Source organism: Triturus cristatus, chromosome 2_2, assembly GCF_964204655.1.
Source record: "Triturus cristatus chromosome 2_2, aTriCri1.1, whole genome shotgun sequence".
Lineage (NCBI taxonomy): Eukaryota > Metazoa > Chordata > Amphibia > Caudata > Salamandridae > Triturus > Triturus cristatus.
Window position 1 is genome coordinate 207,202,566 of NC_140582.1, and position 19,288 is coordinate 207,221,853.

Here is a 19,288-nt window from a genome sequence, read left to right on the forward strand (position 1 = left end):
CGCCCTTGCAACAGCGACAAAGAAGGGTCAATTTCAAAGGCAAATCCGAAGGTCCTCAATTGAGAAATCAAGCAACCGGTGGGCAGTAAAGAAGCCACTATATTGCACATAACATCAGACAGCAAGGAACATCAAAACAAATCCCACACCAGCAGAACCCCCACACAGGACACCGCGACCAAAAACGATAGCGAGGACAATTCGGAGTTGTCAATAAATGACACGAAGAAAAAAGCAGCCGCAGAAGCCGGAACAAAGCGTTGCCATAACAACGCAACGCATACGTGGTGACGTCATGGCAACCATAAAACGCTTCCTATCAACACCGACTTCCGAGAAAGGAAGCGCTTGAACGACGAAGGACAGAGACGAAGAGTACAGAGGAGAGGAAACAACCCTGACCGACAAAGAGCCAAACCGGTATGAACAATACTTGTAACGATTTAATTCGGAGACTCCTAAATAACTTGCACGGATGCATGGAATATCACGTGTGCCCAATAGTCCCGCGAAGCACCAAAGCAGGTTACTTTGTAACTAAACATGGCCTCCCGTTGGAAATAGAGTCCCGTTGAACCACCGAATGCATGCCGATCACAACTGGACAGAAAAACTCAATTCAGGGTCTCCTAAATAATTTGCACGGATACATGGAATATCACGTGTGCCTGATAGTCCCGCAAAGCACCAAACCAGGTTACTTTGAAACCTAACAGGGCAGCTCTGCACAACACGGTCTCTCGTTGTAAACACAGTCTAGTTGTACCATCGAATGCATGCCGATCACAACTGGACAGAAAAATTCGCCGCACAAATTGTCATAACATAGGACAACGGGCACGTCTTGTAAAAGCCGCATTAGAGCACCAACTGGTGTCCATAGACCCACGCATGAGATATCACAAACGGGGTAATTAGCTATCAAAACCAGTCTGCACATAAACGCCCAACTTAGTTTTTTCAACCCCATTTTTTATCCAATAGATCAACAAAGAAGCCAGTAAATATTTAAAAGACCTACACAGTACAACTCCAAAAGGAAAGGGAAGGTACGTGAAGCCATAATTAAAGGAAAAATGTAAGGTTACAACTTCATTAAACACGGAATATATAGCGTCAGAAAGCTGACAGTGACACAGAAATATTTCCCTTGTATTTTCACAGGTAAAAGATAGCGCAAGCAACTCTTATCTGACAGCACGTAAGTTCCCCTTTTTAAACCAGTCTTTTAATTAAACAATTAAGTGAATGCTCAGAAAACTAACAGAGTACACTTAAAAACCACTTTAATATCACATTCCTTTATGACAAAAATATATTATTGATTTTTTTAGAAAAAGATGTCCCATAGAATAATAACCAAGCCCTGATGAAGACCTTAGAAAGGCAATAAAAAGGTCCACAGCAGGAAAGGTCGAAACGCGTCGGCTAACAGAACATGAAAATATATTGGGGATAAAACCATACAATAACGCCCCGGGAAGAGCCAAACTCAAATATCTAGTCAACGCTCTCTAGCTTCAATTCGGGAAAATATATTTTTCTCTAATTACATTCTAGGACCAAACCAATCATATAACGTGGAGGCAATAATGACTTTATATGCCACTCTATCTAACAAAGAGGATATCTGAGTACTGTTTCGATTTATGTATCAATTTTGCACATTTATGTACGTCGTTATAATGTTTTGTTGGAAAAGTGTAATTTATTTCATTGTCACACTGAGAAATTTATATTTGTGATATATATGTGTTTTGTTGTCACACTGTATTGTCGAAAAAGTGAATATTTGGAGATTTATGTTTGTCACATTGAGAAAGTGTTCACCAAATCAACTAAAGATATGAAATTATATTCAACTCGCAGTCAATAAATAGATCTGCTGAGATCAAAGTGATATTGTGATCCATGGTGTCAGAGGTATTTACTGTTATATAAGTATTACCCAGATTCCGGCCTCTGAAAACCTTATTGAATCCCCCCTCATATTATATACTCGCCATGTCATTCCCCAGCAGACAATCGACTGGCACGGCAGGGCTTACGGCAACTCGAAGTGAACCTGCAACCCCCCCCCCCCCCATTCAAAGGGAACCTCGGCCACTGGATAGTGGCCTGTTCTGCCGTCAGCCATCGCGGCTGGGTGGAGTACATCGGGAATTACCTGCTCTGGAGACACCAGTTGGCTACGCACCATAGTCATACTGGCTCCTGTGTCTCTCAGAGCCTCCCCTCTTTGGCCGTTGATGGTGACCCACTGCCCATACTTTGCGGTATTTGCGGGCACCTGGATCTTGGGAACCATCTCCCGTTCTCCCAGGGACACTAAAGTGACACCCGCCCACTCCCTTCCCTTAATTAAAGGCATCTCCTCCCCGAGCACTACACTAGCTACTCCGGGGGTCTTTCCTCCAGTGGGAGGGGGTGGTCGTTTCAAGCACTTCGTATCTCCTTTATAGTGTCCAACGCCACCGCACTCATAGCAATGGACAACCCTTGGCTGCTGACTCTGGCCAGGATTAGGGTTTCTGGGGGGGTTAGCCCTAGGGGTGAATCCTGTTCCCTTCCCTTGGAAGTTATTTTGGGGGCCTTTGGAGAACTCCTTTTTCTTTTCCCCTCCCTCTCTCTTCTGGGGGGCACCCTGTCCGGCCTTTTGAGTATCCCCTCCAGTCCCCCTTGTGGACACCCGGGTACTAGCCCAAATGTCCGCCTCCTCAGCAAGCTTCCGGGGACTGGTCAGCTTGCTATCCACCAGGTGTTGCCGCAGTTCAGGGAAACATTTCTCGAGCAGGTGTTCCTTCAGTACTAGGTCAAACAACCCCTCGTAGTTCCTCACTTCACTGCCCTGAATCCAACCCTCAAGTGCCTTCTTTGCATAGTCCAGGAAGTCCACCCAATTCTGTGTGCCCAGTTTGTGACTACCCCTGAACTTCTGTCTGTACTTTTCGGGTGTTAGTCCAAACTTCCTTATGAGCGCCAGTTTCATGGTGGGGTAGTGGGTCTGCTCATCCTCTTCGAGGGCCAATAAAGCATCCCTACCAGCTGGAGGCATGTACTTGTACAATCCCCCTCCCCAGTACTTCTCTGGAACCCCATGGGCCCTCAACGAGACCTCATAGGCCGCTAGCCACTTGGCGATATCATCACCCACCCCATAGCTAGCTACTATGTCCTTTGGCAGGTAGGGTTTGGGTTCCCTGGTGTACTCTCTTTCTTGGTCTTTGCTGCCACCGTTAGGTACAGGGTGTGCCCCGATTCTCAGGATCTGAAGATCTATTTCTTTCAGCCTTATCTCATGAGCCATCCTCTGTTCCTCCTTCTCTTTTTCCAGCCTTGCTAAGTCCCATGTGAGCTGCCTTTTCTCCCTCCGGTCTGTTAACTCCACTTCAGACAAGCCACCGCTAGAGGCACTGCTGCCCTTCCTGGAAAGTGTCCTGGGCCCCGCTGACAGGTTCCCCACCTCAGGTTGGTACATCTCAGCCCCCTCGGTGTCAGGCTCTCCATCCCTGTCTTCCTCCTCAGCCTTGCTTTCCCGTCGTGCCTCCCCCCAAGCCCTTAAGCTGGTTTGGAGTGCACCCTTCTTTGCTCCTGGGGGACAGTACACCCCCTCCCGCTGGCAAAACTCCCTGAGTTGGGCCACAGTGTACGTTTCTAGATTTTCTAGTACAAACCCCATCTCGCCCACTCAGGTTAGAGGACAGGTTTTGTGCAGTAACTATGCAGGGGGGTACCTTTAATAATACCTCCTCCCACCACCAGAGTAAATTTGGAAAAAACAAAAACCCACAATTAGGAAGGCCGCTTTGAGAAAACTCCCGGTGTAGGCCTATGGACTACCCACAGTTATTGTTGAGTATACGTAGGCACAGCTCAATCCCACCACTGAACACCAATTATGTTGGCAATACACACTCCCACACTGGAAGGGTGGTGGTGTCCTCCTCAACACACTGTGGTAGCTTGGCTCGAGTGGTCAGGAATCAGGCTCCGTGCTAAGCATACCACATACCCAAACAATAACCATGCGTGCATCCGTTCCAAAAACGACCCTACACCGTAAAAATTATGAAAATATCTTTCTTTATCTTCTTTTTCTCTTAGTTGCTGATTGGATAAATAAATAACAATCACAATATACAAACTTTTTAGATAGTGCAGGTCAAATAAATACTGGCTTAATGATTCAATAAATAGGGGTGATCATAAATAATGAAGGCATAAATATAAGTGCAATACATACAGGCAATTAAATATTCTGAGGCAATAAATACTGTAAACCAATAAATATTGTGCATCAATAAATACTGTGGACCAATAAATACAGTGAAGCAATAAATAGGTTAAATACAATAGATACAGTGCCCCTAATAAATACTTAAAAGCTGACAGTGACACTCATAGAATCAGATCACTTTTGAATTCCTAAGGGCTGATTTGGCCCAGGCACAGCTTGTGGGGATGTGGAAGGCTTGAGGGTGTCTACTCCCTGGCTTGGACAAGGCTGAGGCCTAAACTGAGGTAGATCAAGGGGGGAATACCAGAGACCTGGCTCTCTCCCTCCACACAACCTCTCTAGATTAGTCCCAGCTCACCCCTGGCACAGTCAGGTTGGTTCCAGCACCTCCCTAGCCCCTTAGAGCAGTCTCTCAGGTCTCCACAGGGCCTTAGGCGCCCTCTACTCCACTTACTGCCCTTTTTCTGATGCTCCGACGCCGCTGGAGTCGTGTCGACGCCGTGAGGCGGTTCCGATTCGAGGTCGGCGGCCTCGGCACAATGTCAGTTCCTGACGACGCCGGTAGGCGGTTCCGGTTCGATGTCGGCGGCCTCGGCTCGATCTTGACCTCCGATTCGATGGCGTCGGGCAGTCTTTACTCGATGTCGACTTCGGGCGGCTCCGGTCCGATGGCGACCTCAACTTCGATGACGTCGGCCGGCCTTGACTCGATGTCGACTTCCGGCGGCTCCGGAGTGCGATCCTCACTCCCGACCTCCGGTGCTCCTCTCCTTAGGTTTCCGGCGACTCCGGAGTGCGACCTCCACTCCCGACCTCCGGCACGATTCTCTCAGGTTCCGGCGACTCCGGAGTGCGATCTCCACTCCCGACCTCCGGCACGCTTCACCTCGGTCTCCGGCGACTCCGGAGGGCGGACTTCACTCCTCCGATGACGCCGCTCACTCGACCTCGGGTGACTTCCTCCTCGACCTCTGGTACTCCTCACGACCTCTGACGGCGCCCTCTCTCGACCTCTGGCGGCTCCGGGTACGACGTCCGCTTTCCAGTCGGCGCCGCTTCTCCACCTCGGGCTCCAGGTCTCAAGCTACTCGACGTCGGACTCCAGGGAAACCAGTTTCCAGGTCAGGATCTTGCTGTTCTCTGTTTCTAAGGCCTGTTCCTGCTGTCCAGGTCCTTAGGATGGTTTTTCTTGCTTCTTCCCACACAGGGCTCCCGGCTGGGCTCCGTCAGTAGGGACTAGTATCAAGGGTGGGTTTATGGACCCCACTCCAGGCACAAGTTTCCACCCCTGCTGCTTCACTCCTTCCTCCTTCAGGTTTCTGCTGCTCACTCTTCACCAGTCAGGTGCCAACTGCCAGCTCCAACTGCCAACTCTCTGTCTTAGCTTCCCAACATTCTAAACCGCCTCCAACTGTCACAGGGTTCTGGAAGGTGCTGGTAGGTTCCAGTGGATGCTGGTGATGTCACAGGTGGCCACCATTTTGTGCTCCAGGCCCTCAGACAGAAGTTTCAGGGGTAGATAAAATGGCTCCCTGAATCTGCAGCAACACTAAAAAGTCTGGTGGTTCCCAAAAAGGAAAAATTCAAACAGGGTTTGAGGCAAAAGTGGGACAAAATAAATAATGATGAGGAGGGACCACCCAAAGGGCTGACAGGTCTAACAGTGCCAACTCATTATTAAGGTGAGTAATTTTAAAGCTAACCTGTGTTGTTAACCATATATAAGCAGATGTAAATCCAAGAAAATGCAGCATTTCCATGTTCCTCTCTTTTTAAAGGAACAAATATTTTTTCAAATTCAAAAAGAGTGAAATTGATTTTCATCATGCTTGACTAGGTCTTATCGCAAAGGGTTTACTTTTTAACTTTCCTTGTATACTTCATTCCTGCTATCCGATTTTATGCAGTTTATTTTTTATTCTGACAATACATAAATGCCCTGAGTGGGAAGGGTATACCCAGACGTGGGTCCCGTGCTTTCCATGCCACTGGAATCAAGCTATCCTTGCTGAAGAGGGGTGAAACCCCGAAACCGGTCCTAGGATGCTTGTTTCCAGTTCAGGGAGGACCTGGCTTGGCAGTTCGGGCTGGACTGTTACCATGAGGCACAGGGTCAAGACTGATTTGCATATGGCTGGGTTCAAACTGGAACAGCATGGTGAGCAAAAAAACGATGGATTTAGGCCCAGATCTCTGTACTGGGGTGAATGTATGACACTGTTCTGCATTCTGTACATCAACTGTTATTTTTGCAATACACAAATGCTCCCATTATGTTAACTTGTGAAGTGATGGTTGCATGTAAATAGGACAACCTAAACTAATTCCGCTGGTCATGGTACTTGTATTAGTGGTAATTTCAGGCTCCAACTTGAACCTATCCTTTGTAACAAAAGTGAAACTTAATTTCTGAAGGCTTTTCCTTAATATTACATTATTTACATTCTGAGTTCAGGTAGGATAGGCGGTCACGTTACAACTGGGGCACAGTGTCCTATTGTCATAAAATTTGTTTTTTACTTCGTGCTTGATGCATTCTGACATTATTGAAAGACTGAAATTAACTGTTCTACAAACTCTGCAGGTGAGTAAGGCTGTTTTGTTGGCATAAGGAGTTAACTGGATGTACATTTCCTTAGCTTCTTTTACTTGCAGTGCCACCAAACAAATGTGTTGCATCTTTACTTGTAGGACTTGAAGCACTCTGCGCTTGTGAATCAAACCGTGAAACCATATTGTTTGTTGTATAAAATCAAATAAAGGATAGCTAACCTAGTTTGCCTTCATCTTTTCAGGCTAAAATCATGTGCTCTTCAATATGCAAATGTGTGGGTTGCAAGAACTTTGAAGAAAGTCCTGAACGAAAAACATTGATGCACTTGGCAGATGCAGCAGAAGTACGGGTCCAGCAACAAACTGCTGCAAAGACGAAGCTCTCATCGCAAATTTCAGACTTGATTACGAGACCAGCACCAGCACTTAATAGTGGCGGGGGAAAGTGAGTCAACACATTTATACACTTCAATGTACTAGCATTGTGTGTACGTGGTTCTAAGAAAGAGCCTTGTTGCATGTCAATGAGAATTTAATTTACACTGTTGTACAAAAACAACCAAACTTGCTGAAAAAACAAATAATCATCTAAAATATTGATTTATCGTCTACAGTGGGCTTTAATTTCAGGTTTGGGATTTTCTTTTACATATTAATTTGTATCAGGCAAGTGAGGCATACATGGACATTTTTTAAAGGATTTTACCTACACTTCTCAGCATATGGTCTTACAAATGTCCCTCAATGGAGCTCTCAATATTCCTGTGTTGTTATAGATCCTTCTAGCTCACCATAACAGGCTATACCAGCCAGTGAAGGCCTGCTCCAGCATCTGTCGAGAGCCACAAGGAAGCAGGACTGTAATGGCAGGTATAGTCTGCTACAGCAGGCTATAAGGCAGCAGCAGCCGGTGCAGGTAATCCGGGCGGGGGGAATGGGATGTTGACAGTCAATGGAATAGGAGTTATTTATTTATTTAATTTGCCTTATTCTGCCGTATGTCGACATCCCCCCAATGTCCCCTCCCCCCATGCAATGGCCGCTGCTACTCTAAGGCTATTAGAATGTGTAACCTCGTGAGGATGGAATGCCCTCATTTTTGTAAGCCTTTCTGAAGGCATAGGGGGTTTAAAACCCCCCGGTGGCGCAAAAGCTTCTGAGCCTTTTACAACTCCTGCTATTTATGTCAGACGGTTGCTGCTGTGCATGGTGATCAAATAGGGACAGAAGGAGCTGTTGAAGGGGCTGAATTCATTTATCCATTGGCTCTCACAAACTGCTTTTCTTTATTTGGGTGGACTGAGGCAGACATAGGAACTGGAGGGAATTCCCAAAGAGACCCCTTAAGCTCCAATCTTACTGTGAAGTACAGGAGGATGGAGAGAGGAACACTCACTGTGTGCATTTACCCTTGGCCTCTATCTATCTCTTTCCTCCCTGCAATCCATGTATCTTGGAGAGAGGAGAAGTCCGAGGCTGCAAATTAGGTCATTGCAAAGTTGGCTGCAGTGGGCCTACACCAACGTTTGTAGGCTGCAGTTGACTTAAACGGGCATGTCAGTATTTCAATGTTCTAACAATAATCGTATTTTCTAAATTTCAACCTCTTATTTTCTCATCTCATCCCCTCAAACAACACACATTTTATGAGGTGGTGTGGGTGACGCAAGTAATTTAATAATAGTGTGATTCTGATGTAATGTAATTAATAGCTTTATTGTCCTCTCTTCTAACAATGGGTATACAGTTTCACCTTTGTTTTTCACAACTCTTTACCCGGCCACAACGTTTGCACTTCACTGATGCTGTCAGTTAATTACAGTATTTAATTCCCTTTTACATGTCATTCAGCCTACTGTCTTCCAAATCTGTTCTGAGTCTGTGCCTGGAAATAACATTTTAGTGTGCAAGCACAACATGGTAATGGGAATCAATGGGGTGGATTCAAATAAAAACAACAGGGTTGGACTAGTAAAGCATGTAGGAGAGTAAGGAGGTACACAGAATGTATGATGGAGAATGGGGCAAAAAAGGGCACCGTGACTGGTAATGGGATAGGACAAATCCATCATAAAGAGAGCAGACTATATCAATGAGCATAGAGTTGGGGGATCAGCTAGGGAGAGAAATACCATGACACCGCGAGCATTTATGGAAGTCTGGTGATGATGATTTCTATCTTACCATGAACAGACACAAGATGAGTTCTCCAGTATTTGGGGTGTCTTTCATAGATTCACATGCCTGAATCATTCCCCGTCGTCGGAGTGGGAGTCCCACAGTACATAGAAAAGCAATAATTATGCATATAACAACCAAAAACCCTGGTAACCTGAACCAGGAAGTAAAGTAGCCTAAGCTACAAGGAAAAAACCTTCCACAGCTATGACTATCACAGTCATTATATCCAGTCCAAACTGCAGCCAATCAGGCGACAGCACCCACCAGAATGTTCTCCTCAGAGGCTCAGGCTCTCAGATTTTCTACCGCACGTCGTGTGAAGGGAGTCTCCCTGAGCTCTGCTCAGTACTTCAAGTTTTTTCTGCTGTTTCTTCAACTTCTAGGATGTCAACTACAAAAAGATCCCTCTTCAGACCTTGTGAGTCCTGCGGGAAGCTTCGGCTTTTTTCTGAAGACCCTCACAAAAAATGTATTTATTGCCTCTATCCTGATCATGAGGTGAAGGAGTGTAAGATATGCCGGACTTTCCCTCAGAAAACCCTCAGGGATAGAGAGGGACGCCTTCTTCTGTGGTTGCAGAGGCTCAAGGATAAAGACGCTCCTTTGTCAGAGATAGAAAGTGCCTCCTCTATCCCTTCCAGAAAAAGGGTGGCTGAAGAAGAGTTTTCTTCTACTGGGGCGAAGGTGTTGAGGAGAGCCCAGTCTTTTAAGGTCCCGGGACAGTCTTCGTCTTCATCTAGGAAGACGTCTCCACCTTCAGGAACCAAGCCCTCTACGCCCCCGAGGAAATCAGGAAATACTCTACCAGCTAAAAGTTTTCCTGACAAGAATTTACCTCAGGTGAGGTTGCCGTCGACGGCGCCGTCGACGGCAGTGGCGTCGACGGTTGTTATCGTTGACGCGGTTTCAACGTCGACGATTACATTCTCGTCGCCAAGACCTGCAATGATAATGACATCAGCTTCGTCTCCATCGACGCTGGTCTCGGTGAGTGTTAAACCCATCTCGTCGACGAAGGAGGTGTCATCGCTCGTCTCCGCTCCGTCGACGGTAAGAGCCAAGAAAGTCACTCCGCCTACGAGGACTTCCTCGTCGACGACTGCTCCGTCGACGAAGATTGTGGTACCGTCGACAGTTGCCCCGTCGACGAAGACTGGCTCGTCGACGAAGATTCATGCGTCGGCGAAGATGGACTCGTCGACGCCCTCGTCGACTAAAGCATCGTCGGCGAAGTGTGCCTCGTCGACGCCCTCGTCGACGAAGATGGCATAGTCGACGGCTACCGTCTCGTCGACGAAAACAGCCTCGTCGTCGAAAATGGCTTCTTTGTCAGGAATACCACCGTCGTCGGTTCCATCGACGCGATTGTCACCACCTCCTTTGTCTACCTGCATGGATATGTAGGTATGGACTGCGACTCAGTCGTCTGCCGTATCTGATCAAAGGGCAACGGCGACTACACTTCTTCAGCGCCGAGGATCGTCTTTGGGAGCTATTTCGCCTCTAAACTTGCCGGCGCAACTTTTACAATCGGAGGAGGATGAGGATGACGACTCCGGAGAGGATGAGAGGTTTCGGACTGCAAGGAGTCCATCGGAGCTTCTCATCAAATATTAAGAGGATGATGATGATGACCAGGACGAAGATCCCAATACGGAACCACAGCCGACACCTCCTCCACCGGTGCCGTCTGGTCAAATGCCATTAGAACTGCTTGATAATCTGCAGTATATGTTGCAGGATTATTATAGGCGTTTCCCTTCTTCGGAAACGGCGGAATCTCTTCCGTCGACACCTATGCCAAGAGTGTAGTTGTCGTCTTTTCAGTCTCCAAGACCACCTTCTCCGTTGCCATCTCGTCAATCGCAGGCTACCGACGATGAAAGGGAGGAAGGAGAGGTAGACGATCAATCTATCATGTCGGAGTGGGATAATTATCAGGTGCAAACTCCTTCTCCAAGTGCTCCGGCTCCGGCGGACTCTTCCCCCGGTGGACATCGGGAATTTCCATTCACTTATGGAAAGAGCGACCAAGAGATTCCTGATCCCCATGGAAACAAAGGAGGATGACTGCTTCCTGTATGATTTTAAAGATCAACCAAGGAAGCAGGTTCGGGCAATCCCAATCATTGACTTCATTTGGAAGGAGAGATTAAGACTAATGGCTACTCCAAACTCTCTTCCAGCAGTGTTACCACAGCTGGACAAGAAATATAAAGCCCCAAGTAACTCGCCAGCATGCCTTATTGGTCACCCTAGGGCAGACTCTGTTATAGCTCAAGCGGCTCAGAGACGGGCTAGAAATCCATCAACGCCCATATCTGCTCCACCTGATAGAGATGGTAGAAGATTGGACGCAATAGGAAAGAAGGTTTCCACGATGGCAGCAACCACAGTTCGGGCTGCAAACTCCCTGGCTATTTTAGGGAGATACGACCGCCAGATGTGGTCCGACATCTCTCCTTTCCTCGATATGTTACTGGAGCCTTCAAAATCCGAGGCCTTAAAGATCTTTCAGGAAGGGGAGTATGCATCAGCGGAGATCATTGATGCAGCAGTGGATGTGGCATCAACTGGGTTCAGGCAGTTGGCGGGAGCTGCAGTGCTAAGGAGGCAGGGTTGGCTAAAGTCAACATCTTTTCGCCAGGAGGTGCAGTCTAAGATCATAGACATGCCATTTGATGGTGAGTCCTTATTCGGTTCACATGTGGATGAAGCACTACAGGCGATTAAGAAGGATACGGAGACGGCGAGATCCCTGGGTAGTTTACAATTCCGGAAGTCTTCCTTCCGTGGGGCCAGAGGACGTGGATCCTTCTTTAACAGGGGAGGTTATAATCAGCAGCGTTCCTTTCAAACCTCACAAACTGACCAAAGATCTCAGAATTATCGCCAGCAATATTACGGACAGCGAAGTCAACCATATTCGCAGTCTCGAAGGAAACCATCCTTTCGTGGACGAGAGTCCAGTAAGAAGCAATGAGTTCTGCCACCTGCCACCATCTCTACCGTTACCACGTACAAAAATTGGAGGTCAAATATCCCACTTCTATTCAAATTGGTCCAAGATTACCACAGACAAGTGGGTGTTAGATATAATATCCAGAGGCCATGCTCTGGAATTCACAAAGATTCTGCCAAATTTTCCGCCCAAAGGTCCACCCCCTGCTCACCTCAAGGAGCTTTTTTCCCAGATAAATATAATGATTCAAAAAGGAGCAATCGAAAAAGTCCCTTTCCTGCAGAAAGGAACGGGCTTTTATTCAAGATTTTTCCTCATCCGGAAAAAATCAAGAGAGTGGCGTCCAATTCTCGACCTTCGCGCTCTCAACAAATTTTTAAAGAAAATGTCTTTCCGAATGTTAACGCTCCAAGAAATTCTACAGTTGCTTTCAATGAGGGACTACATGGCCACCCTCGACCTACAGGACGCTTATTTTCATGTACCAATCCTACCCAGGCACAGAAAATTTCTACGGTTCAGAGTGGCTGGCAGGGATTTTCAATTCAGAGTCCTCCCATTTGGACTCCATTCTGCACCCAGAGTCTTCACAAAGGTCATAGCGCCAGTGACTGCGCATCTCCGTCTGCAGGGAGTTCAAATATTTCCGTACCTGGACGACTGCCTTATCAAGGCGAGTTCCGCCAAGGTAGCATCCGAACATGTTCAAAAATGCCTCGTACTCTTTCAGTCCCTGGGTCTTTCCACAAATCTAGAGAAATCACATCTAACTCCTTCGCAAAGAAGAACGTTCCTAGGAGCGACATTGGATACGAATCTGTCCAAGGCCTTTGTGTCAAAAGAAAGGCAAATCAAGATATGCAACCTTGCGCGCTCACTACTATCAAAAGAGTGCGTTTCAGTCAGAGTGTACAAATCCTTCCTAGGGATGATTTCTTCTTGCATTCATCTCATTCCCAACTGCCGATACAGAATGAGACCGTTGCAAGAGGAGCTCAATCTGCAATGGCTTCAGATCACAGGATCATTCGAGGATATCATTCACATCACCTCACGAATGCGGGACGCCTTTCAGTGGTGGGTCAGAGGAACCACTTGAAAGAGGGCTGTCCATTTCTGGTCGAAATGCCGGATTTCAAAATCACCACAGATGCATCCCTCGAGGGTTGGGGAGTGCACCTTCAAGGAATGACAATCAATGGCAGGTGGACTCTAGAACAAAGAAAGTGGCATATCAACCTGCTAGAGCTGCGAGCCATATTCTTGGCTTTAAAATCCTTCCAAGCCATCATCAGAGGAGCATGCATACTAGTAAGAACAGACAATACGACAAGTATGCATTACTTGAACAAACCAGGCGGGACGAGGTCAGCCCTCCTATCTCAGCAAGCGCAAGAGATTTGGGATTGGGCGATTTGCCACAAGATCAACCTCAAACCCATTCACGTCCCAGGAATAACGAATGTTCTGGCGGATTCCCTCAGCAGAACCACAACGTCGAATCACGAATGGGAGCTACACCAACCATTTCTAGACGGAGTATTTCACGAATGGGGGCATCCCGATCTAGACCTCTTTGCAACCAGCCAGAACCGCAAATGCCCATTCTTTGCAAGTTGGGTTCCCCACAAGGACTCGCTGGGAAATGCCTTTTCGATGAATTGGTCGCAAATATATGCCTACGCTTTTCCACCGATCCCGTTGGTTCCACGAGTTCTGCGCAAGATCAAACAGCCTTGCCGCATGATTTTAATTGCTCCCAGGTGGCCCCGCCAGTACTGATTTACAGAACTTCCCCTCCTCTCGGAGGCCGAGCCCATACAGTTTCGACCAATTCCACATCTTCTGACCCTTCAGAACGGCCAAATTTGTCATCCGGACCCAGCATCGCTGAGATTAGCGGCATGGCTCCTCAACAACTTGAATTTGCACACCTAGATATCCCTCCAGACTGTCAAGAGGTTTTGGCAAATGCTCGAGCACCCGCAACTGTTAAAACTTACAAACTAAAGTGGAAGAGGTTTTGCATGTGGTGTCAATCTGTTAATCTCCATCCTATCCACGCAAGACCAGAACAAATTCTGCCTTTCTTTCTACAGTTGGCGAGGTCCGGTCTTTCCCATTCTACTCTAAAGGTGTTCTTGGCTGCAATATCAAGGTTTCGGCTGCAATATCAAGGTTTCGGCAGGACAGTATTAACTCTCTCTATTCCAATAGAGTCATCCAACAATTTTTGCAAGGGTTATTTAGGATGTTCCCGCCTATTCGGCGTCCACCTCCTTCTTGGCACCTTAATATAGTACTTTCACAACTAATGCGGCATCCTTTCGAGCCCATTCACAAGGTGGATCTAAAGTTCCTTTCTTGGAAGGTTGCCTTATTATTGGCTCTAACTTCAACCAGAAGGGTTAGTGACCTCCAAGCGTTCACTGTTCATCCACCCTTTCTGCAATTCACATCTAAGTCTGTGGTGCTGCGCACTAATCCAAAATTTATGCCAAAGGTTCCGACGGATTTCCATCTTAATGAACCCATAGTTTTGAAAACATTCTTCCCAAATCCGCTAACAGCTGCAGAAAGGGCCTTGCACTCCCTAGACATCAAAAGGTGTCTAAAGTTTTACTTACAGCGGACAGCATTACTGCGCAAATCGGACCAGCTCTTGGTAGCATATGGTAAACCGCGCCAAGGCCATTCAGTATCAAAGCCAACCATAGCTCGTTGGATCTCGGCTGCAATTTGTTTATGCCATGATCAAGCTGGAAGACCATTGCAAGCGACCCCAAGAGCACACTCTGCAAGAGCAATCTCTTCATCTACAGCTCTTTTCGCCGGTGTGCCTCTTCATCAGATCTGTAAAGCGGCAACATGGTCCAGCTGCCATACGTTTGCCAGACACTACTGTTTGGAAGCTGCAAGTGATGCAGATGGATCAGTGGGACAAGCGGTTCTACGCAATCTTTTCAAATAAGGTGAGCCTCTGTTCTCCCTCCTTCACTATGCTTTTATAAGACGCTTTTTTCCATACTATTTCTATCTTGAAATTGTTTTGCATATGTTGAAGCACACATGTATATCTCTATAGTTATACTGTTTCATAATGTATATGGTCTATGATACAAAGTGGCGTCTTATGAGCATAAGGTTATGTACTGCTATCTACTCTGATTCAGGCATGTGAATCTATGAAAGACACCCCAAATACTGGAGAAGAACAATAGTTACTTACCTGTAATCTGTGGTTCTCCAGTATTGGTGTCTTTCATAGATTCACATGCAACCCGCCCACCTCCCCTCAGAGGCTTTTTAGGCTATTATGTTATTGCTTCACTCCTGTGCGAGAAAATCTGAGAGCCTGAGCCTCTGAGGAGAACATTCTGGTGGGTGCTGTCGCCTGATTGGCTGCAGTTTGGACTGGATATAATGACTGTGATAGTCATAGCTGTGGAAGTTTTTTTCCTTGTAGCTTAGGCTACTTTACTTCCTGTTCAGGTCACCAGGTTTTTGGTTGTTATATGCATAATTATTGCTTTTCTATGTACCGTGGGACTCCCACTCCAACGACGGGGAATGGTTCAGGCATGTGAATCTATGAAAGACACCAATACTGGAGAACCACAGACTACAGGTAAGTAACTATTGTTCTTCATCTTTATCTCCAGTGACAAAGCCACTTCTGAATTCTCATTTCCTTAAAATTGTAGGGCAATCAAAATCATTTTCCTCTAACAAAGTAGACCTGGCATCAGAAGCTGGTTCGTATGCATATGTTTCACCGTCTGCTCACTGTAGTAGGCACTGTTGCATCCAGCTGACGAGAGAAGCAGCGTTCCAGCCTATTTTACTCTCAGTAATTGGGCAAATACTTCCTCCATTGAAAAAGGGAAAGAGATGAACAGTGATCTGGAAAGCTTCAATCGTCAGCAACATGGGTATAGGTCCAGGTCAGTGGCCAAAGTAGTGAGGTGCCCCAAGGAGGTACGGTCCTCTTTGCGTTTTCTGAAGCTTGGCTTTTAAGAAGACCATGCATTTTTCATTTATATACATTTCCAACTACATTCAAGTATGGATTGCAGTCAAACTGTGTATCTGGTTTAATATACCTTCTATTTTTAACCTGCTTAAAAATACTCTCATCAGCAACTATATATCTGTTTAACTCACTTAGAAACATAGCGTAAAATAATTTCATTTCCAAAGATTAGCTGGAGCCCTGGTTACATCAACAGTCCTTTCTTGAGATGGGGTTTAGCATGAAGGTCTTTACATTTAAGTTTATTAGTGATAATACTTTTAAGGTGAAGTTTAGCCTCCCTTCCACCCCTTTTGTAAGCCCTGTTAACCTGAAATGGGTCTTTAAGTAACATTTCTGTTATAATCAATTTTCTTTCTCCTTTCCCTGGGGGGACATTTGTATTATGAGGCAGCCTTGCCAAAAGGTTTAGTTTTAGCTAACAAATGTTTCCTCTTGATGAGCTAACAAGTCATCCAAGGGCAGGGATCAATGTGTCCCTCTCTCTTTGGAGATGGCCTAAAGTTTGGAAAGTAGTGGCCTTGGTAGGGATGGTAAGTGCTAAATAAATGGGATTTCAATTCAATTTAAGTGTCCTTTTGAGAACCTCATCCTATTGTTGGTCTTCGATCAGAAGTGATGGACGACTGGAGAATCCCTGGAAAGTCTTGTTAAGAGCTAAGTTACCGGAACAAGTGAGGTCTCCTGACCTGCAAGATCATTCAGAAAATCATCCTGAAACACCAAATGTATTAGTCTCCTTGCCCAATGAATCCATGGGCAGTGAAGAACTCTGGTAACCTGCGATTGAGCCAAGAAGTGAAAAAGTTCCCTCCATTGATTTCAGCTTTTCATCAAAACACCACAACCTCCAATATAACATCCAGTTGGTCCCAGTTGGAAGGAACCTAAAGCTCCAGTCTGTTCACTAAGCTTGATCAGTACTCTGAATCAATATTATTTTGTTTAGGTTGTAGTGCCATGCCAGAAATCTCTACCTGCATCTGCCAGATAATAGGACACGGAGACTCATAAATGATTGATATATCTAACCGCTGACACATTTTTTCTGTGTAAATGAATGCAACACCAGACCTTGTCTACTTACAAGATATTTATGACCGAGTAGTCTGTCAATAGGTCAGGTAATATGCCATTCCATTTCCTTTCTATGAATACTGCCCTTCTGGGACTACTTCCTTCTATTTAAAACATCCCTTCTTGCTCCAATCTTTCTCTCCAGTCTGATAGGTGGCATTTGACTCAATTACAGCTGGTGCTCTTGTAAATATTGCCCTGTCTTTGCAGGCCTCCGTGTGGTACATCTGGCAAAATCAAAGCCTTGTCTATATATCGTATTCCTTTGCCAGAATTTGTTCTGAATTGAAGAGGCCAGTAGCCCAACTACATTGGTCAACATTTACTATAGAATGTCTGTGAATTTCTTTCCATACCATGTCAGATGGGGAAGTGTGAATCCCTTGGGAGTCTAGGCCTCTGGTTGGAGTAAGGCCTTATTTAGCTTTACTATAAAAAATACAACAAAAGTTCTGAGCCTAATTGCTTATGTCCTCTGAGGTTCTTCTCCAGAGACATGAAAATTACATCATCTGAGTAAATAATCATTAAGGGCCTTATGTAGGTGGGCTGGCATTTACCACTTCATAAATACCGAATCATACCGATTCGGTATTTATGAAGTGGTAAATGCAATGTAGGTAATGAGTCGGTAAATATTACCGAATCGGAAAAATTCGGTAATTACCGAATCGGTATTTACCGATTCGGTAATGAGGCATACCTTCCCATTGATGGGAAGGTATGCCTCATTACCGAATCGGTAAATACCGATTCGGTAATGGGGGAGCACATGCAAGGGTGGCAGGGTGTCACATTGACACCCTGTTGCACCCCTGATTCGGCCATGTGTGCACATGTGGCGCACATACATGCCCTAAGGGCATGTATGTCTGCCACATTGCACACTTAAACGTGCACAAAAATGCTTTTTTTCACCTATTCGTCATTTACCACCAACCTTTAGTTGGTGGTAAATAACGAATCCCCACACCCACCACACACTCCCCCCTACATCTCATTTCATGATTCGGTATTTACCGAATCTGTAAATTTACCGAATTGGTAATATTACCGATTCGGTAATTTTACCGATTCGGTAAATACCGAATCATGAAATTCTCCCCCTACATCTCAAAAGCCAAAATACCGGTCGGTAACGGTATAATTACCGAAAATCGGCCGTTACCGACCGGTATTTGGCTTCCTACATGAGGCCCCAAATGCCTGGACTTTGAAGGCCACACAAACTAGTGAAACTGGTCCTGGGAAGAACCCAATGTCACAGCTGTCATACTATCTAACTGCTCGGTCTTGTAGAGATTGAAGAAATCTAATGTGGCTTGAAGACCAAAGCCATTATTTCTATATTTGATGTCAAGCTTTCCCTTCCAGTAGTCTACCATCAGGATTTCTCGAAGGAGTTGGATGCTCTCAGGCTTGAAATTCTAGTGTACTTCCAGTTGTTAAACTTTTAGATTTGTAACTTAATTGAGGTTTGTGCATTTTTTGCACCAGATATGAGACTGACATGATGTGCTCTCACATAGCATTGTGCTGTTAACAGTTCATGCTGTTCACCTTCACACTGCTAGTGCGTCTTTCTACAATCTTGTCTTGAGAATGTGGGCCCAACTTGCAACTCTCACTCGTAGACCACCACAGACTGTGCATGAAGATCATAAAGGTTGGGCCTTTGCACATACTTGAATGGATGCTGCATACAACACAATCATCCAAAGGGGAGCTTTTGAATTGCACTCTGGGGGCGAAAGGTGTTCCACAGCTGTATTAGCTGCACATTTAATAACATTTTATGCAGACCTCTTTGTGATCTGGCCTGAGCTGGGTTTCTGTTGCAGTAAAACACACACACACACCCACACCACTTTAACTTGATGTGCCCGGTGTTCTTTCCCAGAACTATAAATTGTACCCCCAATTAGCACCTCTCTGGCACATGTCAGTCCATTGTAAAAGGTACCATGGGCTCTGTGGCCAGGGATGGCCTCCAAGAGCTGCAGCACGTATTGTGCCACCATTAGAGGCCCTGTATCTTTACACACACACACTGCCATTGCAGGATGTGTGTTTTGGTGCAGAACAAAGTGAAGAGACGACATGGCACAAATCCCTGTGTTCCATGCCTACAACCCACTGCCCTGGCATAAGTAAACCACCCCTCTAGCTGAGTGCACTATACCAGTTGTGAGGGTACAGGTGCATGAGCCTTGTACCCCTACATTGTCTAGACCAATTCTTAGGC

The 19,288-nt window shown here is 46.0% G+C and overlaps 1 protein-coding gene across 7 annotated transcripts in view; it reads left to right on the top strand.

The window, feature by feature from the left end:
• LIN54 (lin-54 DREAM MuvB core complex component) overlaps positions 1–19,288 on the top strand; it is a 497,293-nt gene that overhangs the window by 395,826 nt on the left and 82,179 nt on the right. For all 7 annotated transcript variants that reach the window (XM_085641194.1, XM_085641196.1, XM_085641198.1 and 4 more), the window contains one exon: positions 7,033–7,235. In XM_085641194.1, the coding sequence (XP_085497320.1) occupies positions 7,033–7,235 (203 nt within the window). The remainder of the gene's footprint in view (positions 1–7,032; positions 7,236–19,288) is intronic.